This window comes from Vicugna pacos, chromosome 9, assembly GCF_048564905.1.
Source record: "Vicugna pacos chromosome 9, VicPac4, whole genome shotgun sequence".
Classification (NCBI taxonomy): Eukaryota; Metazoa; Chordata; class Mammalia; order Artiodactyla; family Camelidae; genus Vicugna; species Vicugna pacos.
The window spans coordinates 11,280,836-11,297,925 of record NC_132995.1 but is presented as its reverse complement, the minus strand read 5'-3'; the positions used below and the strand labels follow the sequence as shown (position 1 = coordinate 11,297,925).

At 50.2% G+C, this 17,090-nt stretch overlaps 1 protein-coding gene across 1 annotated transcript; it reads left to right on the top strand.

The window, feature by feature from the left end:
• The first annotated feature begins 937 nt into the window (after window positions 1-937).
• On the top strand, window positions 938-17,007 carry ITPKC (inositol-trisphosphate 3-kinase C). Its single transcript, XM_006215089.4, has 7 exons — window positions 938-2,500; window positions 6,522-6,621; window positions 8,579-8,792; window positions 9,941-10,145; window positions 11,780-11,881; window positions 12,758-12,829; window positions 15,520-17,007. The coding sequence occupies exons 1-7, from the start codon at window positions 1,376-1,378 to the stop codon at window positions 15,721-15,723; spliced, it is 2,022 nt and encodes a 673-aa protein (XP_006215151.2). The 5' UTR covers window positions 938-1,375; the 3' UTR covers window positions 15,724-17,007.
• The last annotated feature ends 83 nt before the right edge of the window (window positions 17,008-17,090 follow it).

Sequence of the window (17,090 nt, the reverse complement as noted above, 5' to 3'; positions counted from 1 at the left end):
AAAGGAGCTATTGAACTATCTAAGGGAAGGATGTTCCAAGCAGAGGGAACAACCAGTGCAAAGTCCCTGTGGTGGAAGGGTCTCAGAAAAATAGCAAAAAGGCCAATGGGCAGAGTAAGTGAGGAGGGAAAGAAGGATTAGATGAGCCAGATCAGGTAGACTATAGTGAGTTACGGTGAGGACTGGCTTTTCCCTGAGTGGGATGGGAACCACGGAGGGTTGTGAGCAGAGGCAGGACTGACTTACAGAAAGTATTCTTACTTCCGGCTCTTCCTCCAACACCCCCAGCCTCAACAGCAAGTTATATCGCTCAATAGAGACCAAAAGCCCAAATTTTGGTTCAAATTTACACAATTTAGTTAGGTGATCTTTGACTCACTGCTTTGCCTTTCTGTGCCTCTGTTTCCCTGACAGTGCAACAGGGATAATGACTCCTATCTCACAAAATTTGAGGTGTAAAGTAGTAAGTATAACGCCTGGCACAAAGCAAGTGCACAAATGTAAACGTTGTTGTGAATAAATAAAAATCCCAATAGAAACTCTTTTTATAGATGGGGAAACTGAGGCTCAGAGGTGACAGGTCTGTTGGGAATGGTCATTCCAGAAGTAAGGGTTGCAGCCAGCATTTGAAACCAGGTATCCTTGCTTCAGAGATTAAGAACATGGCTTTACCCCTCATTAAACCCCACTTGACCTTAGACACATTCATTCACTGCTCAGGACCTTAATTTCCCAGTTGGTAGAAGTGATTGGCTCTTGTGGCACTGAACACATATTTTTTCAAAACAACAAAATAACATAATGTGTCCTCATTTTACAAGTGAGAAAACAGAGTCTAGGGCTGGGGCAGGGGGTTGGGAGCGGAAGTCACTCAATCAAGGTAAGAGGCGGGTCTCAAACCCACATAAGTGGAATTCCCAAGTATTTGAAAGTCTTTCCCGGCGCTGCGTAAAGAATGGGCACGCTTCTAGACTCGTCGCCAGGGGTTAGAGAGAGACTGAAGTAGTCATTCGAGAGTGTAGGGAGGTTGGATTAGTTGCGGGGGTGGGGGGGGTCCACTGGCCCAAGAGCACCACACAAACGCCCCAAACCCGACCTGGACGAGAGCACCAGGCGCTCGGAGCCCACCCCACCAACGGATGATAGGAGGGGCCAGGCAAGGCCCAGCCCCTTTACGTCACGTCCGGTGAGGCGGGGCTTCGGGGCTTTCCCCGGGAAAGGGGGGGGGGAGTATCGGTTAACCCCTCCGTGGCTGGGCGGGCTGGAGCTCCCGGGCCGGAACCCGCGAGTCGTGTCTCCCCAGCCACACCCCTCGCGGGATTTAAAGGGACAGGAGGGGCCAGGTCCGGTCAAAGCCCGAGCCGAGGGTGCGGGCATGAGGCGCTGCCCGTGCCGGGGAAGCCTGAGCGAGGCGGAGGCCGGGGCGCTGCCGGGGGCGGCCCGCATGGGACTGGCGGCGCAGCGAGGGGGGCGGCGGCGGCAGCCCGGGCAGCAGCGACCTGGGCCCGGCGCAGGGGGTCCAGTGAGGGGGCTGGAGGGGGGCGGGCCCCGGGTCGGGACCGAGGGATCCAATATCCACACCGAACCCGAGAGAGCCGGCCTTGGGCCTGAGTCGGGGACCGACGGACAGGCTGAGGTTGAAGCAGCTGGCCTCGGAGCGGAGACGGAGCGGCCCAGCCAAAAGACAGGCAGGTCCATCCTCCATACACTTCCAGAAAGGAGCACTCACTGTTCAGAGCTGGAGACAGCCGGTGCCCGGACAGACACCGGGACAGATGGCTTTTGGGCTGATCCACACAGGTTCGACCTCCAGTCTCAGCCAGAAAGGGCTAACCTCTGGGCACAGCCAGGGGTTGATGGGCCCTGGACAGAGCTAGAAATACATGGGTCAGAGACCCAGCCAGCGAGGGCCAAGCCCTGGGCTAACCTCTGGACCCACCAGAACAGGTCCAACGCCTGGACTCAACCAGAGGGAGCCTCTCTCTCAACAGAGCCAAGTGCTGATGGCTCTTGGAAAGAATTGTACGCTGATGGCTCCAGGACAAAACAGGATACTGAAGACCCCTGGACTGAGCTGCACAGTGATGGCTCCCAGATACCGCAGGATACTGAAACAGTCTGGAAACAGCCTGGCACCGATGGTTTCTCAACACAAGATACCGATGGCCTCTGGACACAGCCTGGCACTGATGGTCCCCAGACAGAGCCTGGGACAGACTGCCTTTTGGGGGAGAACAACCAAGATGGCCCATTAGAGGAACAAGAACACGGGGAGTTGGTGACTCACCTGTACTCTCACCTGGAATGTAGCCCCCTAACCCCTGTGCCCCGCCTCATCATCACTCCTGAAACCCCTGAGCCTGAGGCTCAGCCGGTGGAACCCCCCTCCCAGATTGAGGTGGGCAGTGGTGGCTTCTCCTCTGCCTCCTCTTTCGACGAGTCTGAGGATGACGTGGTGGCCGGGGGCGGAGGTGCCAGCGACCCTGAGGACAGGTCTGGGGTGAGTGGGACCCATCCTGCCTTTGAGCCGCATCCCCGCAAAACCTAATTCCCCCCTGCCTTTCTTTTGAGAAGTTCTCTAGAACTCTGCCAGCAGTTTCATCTCTGGGCACCTCTTCCCTCTGACAGCAGGGCTACTAATGCTCTCCAGGCACCCTCCTCTTAATGCTGTCCTTTCCCCTCACGCACCCCCCTTCCCGCCTCCAGTCCTGGGGTCTAAAATGGATGGTCACTGGCCGACTTCTTGGCACCCAGGAACCCCTGAAATTGTGTGAGTCTGTGTGTGTATAAACATGCTTTGCAGCAAGGGTCTATGACTTCTGTTGGATCCTCTAGACAGTCTATGACCCCAGACTCTGAAGAGCACTAGTATAGGGAGACAGAAAGGGTGCACTTTCTTTCTACCCTGTATTTCTTAGTCTGGAGCCTGTGGCTGCCTTAAGGGGTCACCAACCTTCACCCCCCTTAGCTCATTCACTTTTGTAAGGAGTGAGCTCCCAGCTTTTATCAGATTCTCAAAGGGCTATGTGAACCCCAAATGCTATGGGACCCCCAGCCTAGCCAGGGGCTCTCCCATCTCCCCATTGCCCCCCAAGCCCCCAGGAGCGCTCCTGCAGACTCTTGTTTACATTCTCCACCCTCACCTCTAGCTTGGGTGCGGTTCTCCTCTGGTGAATCAGGAGGCCGGCAGGGCAGGTTCAGGGAGGGAGGGTCAGCACAGAGGCAGGTGCAAGAGCCTCACGTGGACTTGAGTCTGCCTGCTGGGTCCTCCCCCTGTTGTCCTGGGGCCCTTGGTTGGAGTCTTCCCTGAGCCCCCCTCACCCCACATGCTTCCCTTTAGGAATGTGCTCCCACATATGGCCACAGATGTAAGAGACAGACCTGCCTCAACCTGCCTGTGCTGGAGTCAAGGAGCTGACCCTGGGGGCTTTCTGCATTGCTGCTCTCTCTGCCTACTCCCTCACCTCCTTGTCATCTGAGAACAGCTGCACTGAGGTGCATGAAGAAAAAAAATATAGCAGCTATCATTTGCCTGTGCTCAGCCCTGTGCTAAGCTCCTTGCTCGTATTAACTCATTTAATCTTCACAGCAGCCCTATGAGGTCCTATTATCCCCATTTTAGAGATGAGGAAACTGAGGCACAGAGACTCATCCAAAGTCACAGACCTTGGAAGACACAGAACTGCAATTCAAACTCTTACTGAACACCAGGCACTTTCCCAAGTGCTGTGTACGTATTAACTCATCGCATCCTTATAACAGGGCTGTAAGAGTGGGATTATTTATTATCTCCATTTTACAGAGAGGAAACTGAGGCCTAGAGAGGTGAGGGCACTTGCTGAGAGTTGGCCAAGTCTAGTGGGAGCCCAGATTCTAATTCAGTTCTGGCTGATTTGAAAACCCAGTCTTTTTAACCCTTGCAGCGTGTGGATCCATCCCTAACTTGACTTCCTCCCAGGTCTCCTGATCTCCAGTTTTTCCTTATCATTCCAGAATCTGTCTCCAGAGCCCAGCTTTGATTAACTTTTGAATTTTCCCTGCTCCAGAGTCTTCCATGGCTCCCCAGGGCCTTGCTGATAGCGATCAGGAGTTTAGTCCTGTGTTCAGAGCTTCCTGTCTCCAGCTCCTTCCTAGTTCAGCTCCCCTCCTGACCCCTTCTGCTGCAGGGAAGCTGAAGTACACACTGTTCTCTCGAACACCCGGCTGCCATCCTGCCTCCACGCATTGCTCAAGCTGTTCCCACCACCCAGAATACCCCTCGCTTCCTTCCCGCTTCGTTTTGAAATCCCATCTGACCTTAAAGGCCCAGCTACTTTTTTCCTTTCCTCCCCTCGTCCTTCCTTCTTATATCCATCCTGTCCTCCTAATCAGACAACAAACAGTTCCCAATCCCTAGTATGTGTCCGGCCCTATGTTGGCTTTGCTAGGGACACAGCAGTGACCCAGACACTGCCTACTTGGAGCACCCAGGCCGGTGGAGGAGACAGACCCATCACCAGGCAGTGACAGCTCAGAGTGGTCAGGCCAGGGATGGGGGAAGCCCAGAGGGTTGTGGGAGTCTAGAGAAGGTGACTGGCCAGACCAGAGAGGGCTTCCTAGAGAAGGGGCACGTGGGCTGAGGCCATCATGAAACCATCTGAGAAAGCCCAGATTAACTGTGAGATCTAAGAAAAGAGAGAGACGATACTGAAAATGCTTATGGAAAAAAAAAGAGACAGTTTCAACCAACCTTCTTCAATCCAAACAACATTTTTGGAGCACCTATTGTGTATCAGGCCATGCCTGGGGACACGGTCGTAACCATGACAACCCCAGACCTGCCCTCAAAGCTTGTAGTCCAGCAGGGCTGTAGTGGGTAAGCCCAGGGCAGTGGGGTTGGACCAGAGATAAGACCTCAGCACTGGGCTATGTGATTTGGACGGGTGACTTCACCCCTCTGCATCTCTGATTCCTCCTCTGTAGCAGTCAACAATCCCCCTGGGGTTGTGTTTTTAGGATTAAGTAGGTTGTGGCACACTGAACCTTTGTCATTGTGCCTGGAATGTTCCAGGTGCTTAGTAAACAGGAACCTTTATTAATCACCTCCTCTCCAGGGCTGGCAGCTGGAGAGGGGAGGGAATAGCCCTTCCTGAATCCTGCAGTCTAACACCCTGCCCCTTCCCACCGTCAGTTAGATGTCTGCTAGGTAGCTGGGCTCTGGGAGGCAGGAGAGAACATGGTCTCAGCCCTGGGGTCGGAGGGGATGAGGCACACAGCTTTTTCCTCTGGGGTCGACCCATTCTCCCAGTGCTTGCTAAGAGCCTGCTGTGTGCTTGGAGCAGAGAAGGTATTTGTGTTTGCTTGTGTGCATGCGGTGAATCAGACACTAACCAGGTCTCAAGAAGCTCTTGTTTCAGTCAACATGATACAACTAAATCTTTGCTTTCTCTTTACTTCTCTGTTTTTTTCTTGATGTTGTTGTTGCTCCTGTCTCTTTCTCTTTCTCTGTCTTTCTCTGCTTCTATGTTTTTCTTTCTCTGTCATTACTTTGTATCTGTCTCCCTTTCTGTCTTTCTGTCTTTCTCGTCTAGTAATTCTGTGCCTGTCAGAAGAGATCAGAATTTGCTACAGTAACAACCATCCCCCAAACTTAGTGACTTTGAGCAACAAAGGATTATTTTTGTTCATACTTCACATTGACCTGGTAAATGATGGGTGAGGGTGCCCTGCTCTGTGCTGTCTTCACTCAGCCTGTTTCTCTTCCCACAGTTCCCCCAACAATTTTCCTTTTGTGTATGTGTGTGGGGGGAGGTAATTAGGTTTATTTATTCATTTATTTATTTTTAATGGAGGTACTGGGGATTGAACCCAGGACCTCACACATGCCAGGCATGCACACTGTGCTATACCCTGCCCCAACCCTTTTCTACAATAGGGAACAGAACATGGAGAGTCATGCACTGGCTTTAAGGCTTCCACTCAGGAGTGCTCACATGTCATTGGCCAAAGCTAAGTTCCATCTGTCATGACTGCCGCAATCTCCGTCTTCGTCCCTGTCTCTCTGTCTCTGTCATCACTTTGTCATCTGTCTCTGTTTCTGTCTGTCCCTGTGGTTCAGCCTCCATCCATCAATTCCTGCCTGTATCATTTTCCTTGGAAGATCTGACTTAATTCAGGGACACAGAGAAGGCTTCCATGTTTTTGGCGTGTATATGTCTGGGGGAAGATTTGGGGGTTGCTGGTAAATGCAACAAAACCTGGCCTATCTTTAGTCCTTCGAGAAGGACAGAGAGACACAAAGTGATGACAGACACAGAGAGAAATGGACAGAGGCTCTTCCCCGCCTTTGCTGAGGCCTTTTGTGATCTCATGATTGCTAAAGTAAGTGAGATTTGCTCACCCCAGTGAGCTTGGGACTAGGGACCAGGAAACCCCCGGCCCTGGGAAGACCCCAGGTCCAGCTTGGTTCCCTCTCATGGCAGCAGCCCCATCCCCTTCCCTCCTCAGCCTTGCCCTGACCGCAGCCTCTCTGCCCCACACAGAACAAACCATGGAAGAAGCTGAAGACTGTTCTGAAGTATTCGCCCTTTGTGGTCTCCTTCCGAAAACACTACCCTTGGGTCCAGCTGTCTGGACACTCTGGTAAGAGCGGCAGGGAGAAGGGAGGACAGGGGGCAGGCAGGGCTGGGCAGAGACGCCTGGGCTGGGGAAGGGACCGCTCTTTGTACTTTAGTTTCCCCGTCTGTAAAATGGGCTTGGTGACAGTCTCCAGGGGGCTGAGGGAGCTGTTATTGGAAGTACTTAGGGCTGGGCCGGGCCATTCGTACATCAGAGACAGGATGGAGGGCTGTTCCCTGTTACTCCTGTGTTGGGAATTGAGGACAAACCTTCAACCAGGGGGAAAGACGGGCCTGGGCTCAAATCCTAGTTCTGCTCTTTATTAGTGGATGACCCTGGGCAAGTTACTTTCCCTCACCGGTCTTCAGTGTCCTCCTTTGTAATATGAGATAATTGTACCCCCCTTGCAGGGTAAACTGAAGGGTTAACATCAAAATGTATATCAAGATTGAGAGACAGGTCCCTCATAAACGACAATTTTCAGTCCCTATCGTCGCCCTGTGTCAGAGAAAGGTAGGCCCCCAGTAAAAAACAGCTATGAGGGTTTTCCCCCAGAACCTAGCACAATGTCTGTAACACTGTAGCACAAGGCCGAGCATATAGTACTTTTGGGAAAGGGCTGGACAATGAGTATAAACTACTCAACTTTACTATTGCAGCATGAAAGCAGCCATAGGTAATTCAGAAACGTGAGTGTGTCTGTGTTCCAATAAAGCTTTGTTTACAAAAACAAGCAGTGGGCTGGACTAGACAGACTGTAGCTACCAGCAGAGGGAGGCAGGAAGGGAACTTATCTGCCTGTTCATCCTTAGATCTGAGCCAGAGAAAGGCAAGGCCCCCCTCAAACTGAAAACACAGGCCAGCCGTCTGTATGTATCCTAGTTACTATTGCTGAGTTAAAAAAAACAAAAAAACAAAAAATGGAAAACTCAAAACTTAGCAGTGGTTTAAAAAAAAAAATTTAGTGGAATAAAACAAGGATTTTATTACACTCACAGGTTTGGGGTCAGGAATTCAGACAGGGCATGGCAGGGATGGCTTGTGGCTGCTCTGCAATACCTGGGAATTCAGCTAGGACAACTTGAAGGCTGCAAGCTGAAAATGTTTGGAGGTTCATTCACTCACACGCCGGGCAGTGGATGCTGGCTGCTTGCTGGTTCTCAGCTGGAAATCCTGTATGTGGCTTTTCTGTGTGGCTGCTTGGGCTTCCTCACAATGTGGTGGCCTCAGAGCAGTCAGGTTTCGTACATGGCAGCTCAGAGCTGCAAAGGTGTCTCTGCCAACAAAGTGGAAGCTTATCCCCTTTTAAGACTTAGACTCTGAAGTTACTTCTGGCATAAGCCCTCTCAGATTCAAAGGGAAAAAAATTAGATTCCACTTCTTTTTTAATTGAAATAGTTAATTTACAATGTTGTGTTAATTTCTGGTATATAGATTCCACCTCTTGCTGTGAGTGGTAGAATTCTAGAAGAGCATAATGTGGGACATGAACTACTGTTGCAGCCATCTTTGGAAAATATAATCTGAAAATACAATCTGCCTCAATGAGAATTTGTAATTCTAAGATACACTAACTATCTGCATGACTCAGGAAATGCCAGATTTGTAACTTAACTTAACAAGGTCCTGATTGTTAGCACTCTGGGACTCCAGGCAGAAGCAAATGCAAATCTGCTCTGGGAAGTCATGCTCTTAACTCAGATCTTACAAAAAATTCCCACAGCTGATGGTGAGTTCATAATCCAAAATTATAAAACCAATGACACAATCATTGGTATTGTGAAAAGGACCCTGTTTAAACAAAATGCAGAAATAGGCCCTTCCTTCACCACCTCTGGCCCAGATTTTGAGAGTTGCAGGGAAGGGAAGTATTGTGGGAGGGTCAGGCAAAATGATGATGGCGAGGATCTGATACATATGAGAGATGGGGGGGAGTCTTGCTCATTCAGTTTCTAACCCTCTCCTTGACTGCTGCTCATAGGGAACTTCCAGGCAGGAGAGGATGGTTGGATTCTAAAGCGTTTCTGTCAGTGCGAGCAGCGGAGCCTGGAGCAGCTGATGCGGGACCCCCTGCGGCCTTTCGTGCCAGCCTACTATGGCATGGTGCAGCGGGATGGCCAGGCCTTCAACCAGATGGAAGATCTCCTGGCAGACTTTGAAAACCCCTCCATCATGGACTGCAAGATGGGCAGCAGGTAGGCTCAGGGGCAGCCATGGGGCAGAGGTGGAGGGTCAGGTGGGCATTTTTGAAGATAGCGCCAAGCTGATCTTCAAAATGGTTCTACCAGCATCTTTTCCCGCCAACAGTGTGTGAGAGTTCCAGTTGTTCTGTCTTCTCATCAACACTTCATATTACCTGTTATATCACTTTTAGCCCTTCTGGTGAATGTCTCATTATGGTTTTAATGTCTGTTTCTCTGATGACCAAAGAAGTTGAGCATTGGTTGACAACTTGGATATCCTCTTTGGAAAAGTGCCCATTTTAATATTTTGCCCACCTTTCTTTTGGGCTGTCTGTCTTTTTCTTTGTGTTATAAAGATTTGTAATTCTTTATGTATTTTAGAAATAAGTCCTTTGCTGGAGATACACACACACACACACACACACCCATCCTGCAACTCTCTCATTTCATTCCCTTAATAATATCTTTTGATAAACAGACTTACCTTTTTTTTAGTTTACCCTTATGTCCATGAACTTTTTTTTTTTAAAGTGTAGTTGATTTATAATGTTAGTTTCAGGTGTACAGCAAAGTGATTCAGTTATACATATACATACTTTTAATTTTGGATTATTTTCCAGTATATGTTATTACAAGAAGTTGAATATAGTTCCCTGTGCTATACAGTAGGTCCTTGGTTTTTTTTTTTTTTAAATACTTTAAATTTAATACAGTTTGTCAATTTTGTCCATGATGATTAGTAGCTTTGTATTTAAAAAATATGTTACTCCAAGGTCATGAAGCTCTTCTCCTATGTTTTCTTCTATAGGCTTTGTTTTAACTTCACATTTAGATCTGCAATCCATCTAGAATGAATTTTTCTATATGGTGTGAGGTAGGGATTGAGGTTCTTTTTTTTTTTTTCTCCCTCCCCATATCCTATTGACCAGCACCATTTATTGAAAAGATTTCCCTTTCTACACTGAATTGCAGTGCCCTCCTTGTCATAAATTGGGTGAATGTAGATGTGTGTGTGTCTGTGGACTCTGTTCCGGTCTATCGATCTATTTGTCTGTTCTTGTGCCACGCTGTAGTTTTATAATATGCCTTGATAATCAGAGAGTATAAGTCCTCCAGCTTTGTTCTTCATAATTTCTTCTGTGACACCCTCCTTGTCCCAGAACCTACCTGGAGGAGGAGCTGGTGAAGGCACGAGAACGGCCCCGGCCCCGCAAAGACATGTATGAGAAGATGGTAGCTGTGGACCCTGGGGCCCCCACCCCTGAGGAACATGCCCAGGGTGCAGTCACCAAGCCCCGCTACATGCAGTGGCGGGAGACCATGAGCTCCACCTCCACCCTGGGCTTCCGGATCGAGGGCATCAAGGTGAGGGCCAGGAGCTGCTAGCCTGCCTGTCTCTAGAGGGCTTGGAGCTAGATCTGAGGCAGGGCTTCCTAGGCAACCAGAGTGTCAGAGAAAGCTGGAAAGAAGCAAGATCTGGAGAGAGAGCAGGAGACTTCAGAGGATGGAAGGACTGGGGCTAGGAGAGGCCCTGCTTCTCTCTCACCCAAGCGTCCATCAGGACCAAGTTTTGTTTATCTGTCTGCCTGAGCATCTCTCAATTCCATCTTCTTTTCCCCTTCCCAAGGCTCTGTTTGCCTCCGGCCCCATCTTCTCCGGCCCTTGTCTCCCTGGGCTTCCAGACCCTGGCCTTACCCCCTCTGACCATCATCCAACACAGCAGCTGCAGGGGCTTTTTCCTCGTTATGGAGAAAAATTTTCTGTTTTCTTCTTTCTTTTCTCCCTTCCTTCCTTCCTTTCGTGAATTAAATCTAGTTGTTTGAATAGCTATTCCCACAGTTCGAAAGTCAAAATAATATTATAAAAGGGTATATAGGAGAAATCTCTCTCCCAGCCCTGTTGCTGTCCTTCCCATTCTGTCCCGCCACCCCCCGCCTCCTCATGGGAAAGCACTTTATCATTTTTTTATATTTTTTCCTGTATATGCAAACAAATGCAATTGTACATACTAAATTTTCCTCCCTTTCTTACAAAAGGTGGCATAGTCCTGGAGAGTTTTCCATATCATTTCATAGAGAGATAGGAGACCCTTCCTTCCTTCCTTCCTTCCTCCCTCCCGCCCTTCCTTCTTTCCTTCCTTCTTTTACAGTTCTATAATAGCTATTTGTGGCTGTGCCACAGTCCCCTGTAGATGGCCCAGTGAAGTACTTTCATTTGTTAGGTAGAGTCCTGCCCTCTCCTGCCACAGGCCCTCTCCACATGATGTTCCCTGTGCCAGGACTGTCTTATTTTCATGTCTCCTTACAAATTTCATTTCTTCCAGGAAGCCCTCCTTGATTTCCACCCTACTAGATCACAGCCTCTCTTTATCTCTTCATAACTCCCTTTACTCCATTATTCTTATCTCCCTTTGTGATGACCTTATTCAATACCTGCCTCCCTCATCTGCTTGTACCTGTCCTGTTATCTCCATGTTACCAGTGCCCACATGGCACTTTGGCACCAAATGGCAGAATGGTTCAGGGGGCTTCTTTATGCCTGTCTCAGACATAACAAAATATTAGTCTCATTTACAGAGTGCTTACTTACTACATGCCAGACACTGTGCGGTGTATCCTGCACACCCAGTCTCCTCTAATCCTTATATCGCTTTAGGAGGAAGATACTAACACAATTCCCATTTTCCAGTTGAGGAAATCACAGCTGAGGCAGGTGAAGTGACTTGCTTAAGGCCACCCAGCCAGGAAGTAGCAGTCATGATTCAAGGCCAGATCCACCCCTGCTGCAAAGCCCTCTTGGCTAGACTGGCTCCACCAGGGAGTTCAAGGTTAGACTTGAAGGACTGGTTGCTCAGGAGTATGACTTGGGGCTGGGCAGGTGGGCTGGCTTCCCCTGGGCAGCAGGTGAGCATAGAGGCAGGTAGGCGGCTCCTAGAGGTGCCTGAGGCTGCTTGATGTCGGGCGTGGAAAGAAAAAGGCATGCTACCCCTCATCCTGCAGAAAGCCAATGGGACCTGCAACACTAACTTCAAGAAAACCCAGGAGCTGGAGCAGGTGACAAAGGTGCTGGAGGACTTTGTGGACGGAAACCATGCCATCCTGGTGAGCGGGGCACCCAGCTTAGGACCACCACTGTCATGGTTGCTCCCAAGTCAATGGTCTTTTTCTTTTCTTTTTTTTTTTTTTTATCATGCCATTTCTTTTTTTTAATGGGACTCTTGCATGATCTATTAAGGTGCCTAATTTAGGGCCATGCATACATTGCCACTATGACTTTTTCTTCAGGGATATCTTCTTTTTTGAGGGGGACAGGAAGGTAATTAGGTTTATTTATTTATTTTAATGGAGGTACTGGGGGTTGAACCCAGGACCTCATGCATGCTAAGTACACACTCTACCACTGAGCCATACCCTCCCCACAGCAGTCATTTGCTGTGGGCCGAGGCTGGCTGATACTAGCTGGCATTGCTCACTGTCTGGCCAGCTGTGGCATGGCCAGGGCTGGCTGGTCTAGGAGGGCTCTACTCATGTCTGGTGGCTGCCTCACTGTCTCAGCTGATGGCTTGATCCAGCAGGCTAGCCCGGGCTTGTTCTCATGGTGGAAGCAGCCTGCCAAGAGAATAAGCGAAAAATCCAAGCTTCTCGATGGCTAGGCTCAGAATGGCCACCATCCTTCCTGCCATGTTCTTCTGGACAAAGCAAGTCATAATGACCAAAGCCTAGATTCTAAGGGAAAGACTCCACCTCTTGGTGAGAGGAGCTGCTAGGAATTGTGGGTATTCCTGTAACCTACTGACCACACTCTTGTCTGTGCCATGCACCCACCCCCACCTGCCATTTCCCCATGGCTCCCCTCATCCCATCCTGGCTGGGGTCTGCCTGCTCCTTCTGGGGGTGCGGAATGAGGTCAGATCTCAAGGTGGGTAAGGACCCACAAAGTCCCTAAGCTAACGAAGAAACCCTCCCTCTCATGCACAGAGAAAGTACGTGGCACGCCTAGAAGAACTTCGTGAAGCTCTGGAGAACTCCCCCTTCTTCAAGACCCACGAGGTGCGAGCCCTGGCCGCTGTGGGGACGAAGGGCCCAGTGTTTGGGGGCAGTGTCGGGGTCCAGGTGGCACTTAGGAGAAACTGCCGGCAGGGTCACAGGCCAAAGGAGGCCCAGTTTGAGGGTTTGTTTCTTTACGGTAGAGGCAGCCTGAGGGATTTCAGGGAGGTGGGACAGTTAGGAGCGTGGACTCGAGCCAGGTGGCCTGAGGATGAAGGCTGGCTCTGCTGTGTGACCCTGGGTACGTGACCTACCTTCTCAGGGCTCAGTTTCCTCCTAACATGGGAGGAACAATAGCACCTTCCTTACAGAGCCACCGAGGTAGAAGACTGCAGAGCATTGTTGGGAGTGTAGACCTGCTCTTGGCGCCCAGCTCTTGTGATTATTTTATAATCACAATCATTTACAATGATTGTTCCCTGTGTTCCTGGTTTGGTGGCTCTCCCCTTCCCCTCTCGTCTCCCTCTGGCAGCCTGTGTCTCTTTGGAAACATTCATCTCTCCGGGCTGTTTCAGAAAGTCTGGGAAGGGGTGACGTCACTGTGTATCTCTGCCTCTCCCTCCAAGCCCCTGTCTCTTTCCTGCTGTCACTGACTTCTGAAAGGGCACCGATCTGGGAGGCAGGCGTTTGACTCCCAGCCACCGGAGCCTGGGCAGCGGCTCTGCTGGCCTGTCTCCTGACCCGCAGGATGGGGAAACAGCAGCACCTGCCTCACAGGTGTGGTGAAGGTTAAGTGGATTAATAAACAGTTAAAGCCTGGCCCACGGTAAACCCTCAGTATGTGCCAACTTTTACTGTCACGTTTGTTATCACCAAAAGTCACCCTCATCATCCTCATCACTACCCTCGGGCTTTACACACAAGTCACAAAGAGGAGGCCCGGGGACCCCATCTCTTCTGTCCTCCTGTTTAGTTTCACCTGCCTGGTGACTTCACATTTTAAGAGATGAGTTGCCAATATTTAAAACGTGTGAGACTTCACACCAAGATTGAGATTTCCAGTTTCCCCTGGCGTGACGGGAGACGTGGCCACGCTGGGCCGCTCACCATATGCTGACCTTCTTCTGACAGCCACCTGCTCACCTGCCCAGTCGTCTGGGTTCTCTGGGAGTCATGGTGTTTGAAACCCAACTAGTGAAAGGGACGGGCTTACAAACATGGAGTTACATGAAAGGCAGGAATGTATTTCTGAAGAGTGATTTGTTTATTTAGTTTTTTTGGCCAGAGGGGGTGGTAATTATGTTTATTTATTTCTTTAGTTTTAGAGGAGGTACTGGGGATTGAACCCAGGACCTCCTGCATGCTAAGCATGCACTCTACCACTTGAGCTATACCCTCCCCCCCAGGAATGTATTTCTAATTAAACAAAAACAAAAACTAAAAACCCCAGTGTCTACTGAGGACTGTGTGCCAGACCCCACAAGGCACCTTGTGAATTGCAGATCATGGAATGCTGTCCTGACCCCAGGAGGCAGGGGCTGTTATCATCCCCATTCTACAAATGAGGAAACTGAGGCCCGGGGAAAGGAAGCCACTGGTCTGGGGTCCCCAGCAGCAATCCACTGGGGCTAATAGTTGCTGCCCTTTAGCCACAGGGAGATATTATCCACTTTCTCAGTCCCCACCAGGCTCCTTTGACCCAATCAGGATCCTGCTGGCATTTGAGTTGTACCCTATTTTGAAAAAGGGTAACAATTAAGCTAGTTGTGCATTTGTTTATGTGGGCTACTCTTCTAAGAGCTTCATCTGGATTAATTCATACTTATAGTAAGCACAACCTTTGAGGTAAATGGTGCTCTCAATCCATCATTTTGACTTTGTAGATGAGGACGCAGAGATTAAGGAGAGGTTAAATCACTTGCCCAAGGCCACAGAGCCAGTAAGTGGCAGAGCTAGGATTTTTTTTTTTCTTTAAAGAAAGCTTTATTTACTATATACATCCTAACAGTGTTCTGTCAATGAAGCAAGGTCTAAATAAACTTAAAAATCTTTTCAAATACAAAGCAACTTAACAACTAAACTGCCAGCATGTTTGAAAACAGAGAACTCAGGAAATTTTTTTTTCTAACATTCATATAGTTTGTTCTTAACCCCAAAAAGAAGGCTTCACATTTCAAGTTATTAACTTACCTCCGTAGTGTACGTATGTGAAATGGTTTTGGAACAACAGGACAGACAGACCATAGATATGAGGCTCATTGCTACTTAACTATGTCACTAACATTTGGGGTTTTTTGTTTGTTTGTTTTTTGAGGAGTAGGTAAATTATTTATTTATATTTAGAGGAGGCACTGGGGATTGAACCCAAGACCTCCTGCATGCTAAGCAAGCCCTCTACCATTTGAGTTATACCCTCCTGCCACCAGCATCTGTTTTTAAGGTAGTTTGGTAAATTGCCAGGTTAAGACACCATTTTTCCCCCTTTTTTCCCTTTTCTTTTCTCTTTTCTTTTTTCTAAATAATTTATAGGCACATGTAAACTACAGTAAGACCCGTGGGCCAGAGTTTCATCCTGTGAACCTCTGTGATAATCGGTCCTTCACTGGAAGGAAAGTAAAGCTCGAATTTGAACCCAGGCAGCCTGGCTCCAAAGTTCATGCTGTCAGATACCCTGCTCAGCCGCCTGGAGAAGCAAGGACCTTGGCCAGTGCCTGCTCCTCCCTTTAACCTCCTGCCTCTCCCTCCCTCTGCAGGTGGTAGGCAGCTCCCTCCTCTTTGTGCACGACCACACCGGCCTGGCCAAGGTCTGGATGATCGACTTCGGCAAGACAGTGGCCCTGCCTGACCACCAGACGCTCAGCCACCGGCTGCCCTGGGCTGAGGGCAACCGTGAGGACGGCTACCTCTGGGGCCTGGACAACATGATTCGCCTCCTCCAGGGCCTGGCTCAGAGTTGACCCGCTCGCCCATCCCCAGGTTTATTTATTGGATGGTGACCGTCTGGCTGGAGGGGCCCCGAGATGCGTGGAGGCCTGAGGTTGGCCATGGGGGAGCTGAAGTCCAGGGATGGGAGAGGTTGTGTTGCACACCACGCAGGACCAGCGTGGAAGATCGAAGGGCCTTTGGAGATCAGGGAGCGCCTAATCTTCCATGACACAGGGGTTGTTAAGAACTGGCAAGGCAGCGTGACCTGGTTCGGTCCCACCATGAGTCAGAACCAGACTGGGTCCTCTGACCAGCCAGGAAGGGGCTGCAGAGGGTGCAACTAAACCAGGCGCCTTGGAAGAACACAATGCAGATGCCGCAAGGCACAGGCGTGACCTTGGGCCTGTCACCACATGAAATGACTGTGATCACTGCCTCCTTGTCAGCCCCTCCCTCTGCAAGCTGGCTCCCTGTGGGGCCCCGGAGAACCAGACCTTATTTGTGAACAAATGTAAGAGCCATTGGTTCACCACCCAGACTAGTTATAGCCCCAGCTCTTCATCCGGGGGCGGTGGGCACTCAGAGTGCCAACTGGCTCTAAGGGTGTGGCCCCACGGGACTGGCCTGGGAGCTGACACTGCTGGGCGGGGCCTCGTTCACCCTGTCCTCTCCACCTTTGGCCCCATGGCATCCTCCCTACTCCTGGGAGAACTCTGCTGACCCCTGCAGACTAAAACCACGGCCAAGTCCCGTGTCAGCACTGTGACCAGCACAACCTTGTTCCTCGGGCACCAACCTCAGCCTCGGGACTTCCTCATCTGCCCTTTACCCTTTTCTGTCTCCTTCCTCCTAGCGGACTAGACTGCGGTGGCAGGAAGGACTTTCAGATGGAGAAGAAGGCTTGGGAATCAGCTGCCTCCCTCGGGAGGCCCCCATCCCTAGCCTCTGCCGTGAAGAGGCCCTGCTTTGGCCTGAGGCACAGGGTGGGTGGGGCTACTGGCCACCACCTTGGGCCTGCAACCTGGTCCAAACCAAAGACCCCAGCACCCTGAGGTGTCTTCCTCCTGCACCTAACTCTGGGTTCCTGGCCTGCAAGGCTGGACGTGGGGAGGACAGGCACCTCCCTCTCCTTAAGCCAAAGCTCTAACGTGGTCTTCCAGGGCCGAGGTGCGCTCCTTTTCTACTGACTATCTTTATTACTTATTTATACGTGAGAGGTAGTTGTTAGGTGGGGCAATGCTGGGGAACAGGAGGCAAAATCAGTGCACCGTCTCCCCCCCATGAGGACACCCCAATAAACAGCACATTCAGAGTCAGTTTTGTGGAGTCTTCTCTTTTGCATCACGGGTGTGTGGGCTCAGAACTCATAATCTGAACATTAGTGATGGGGCAGTGAGGG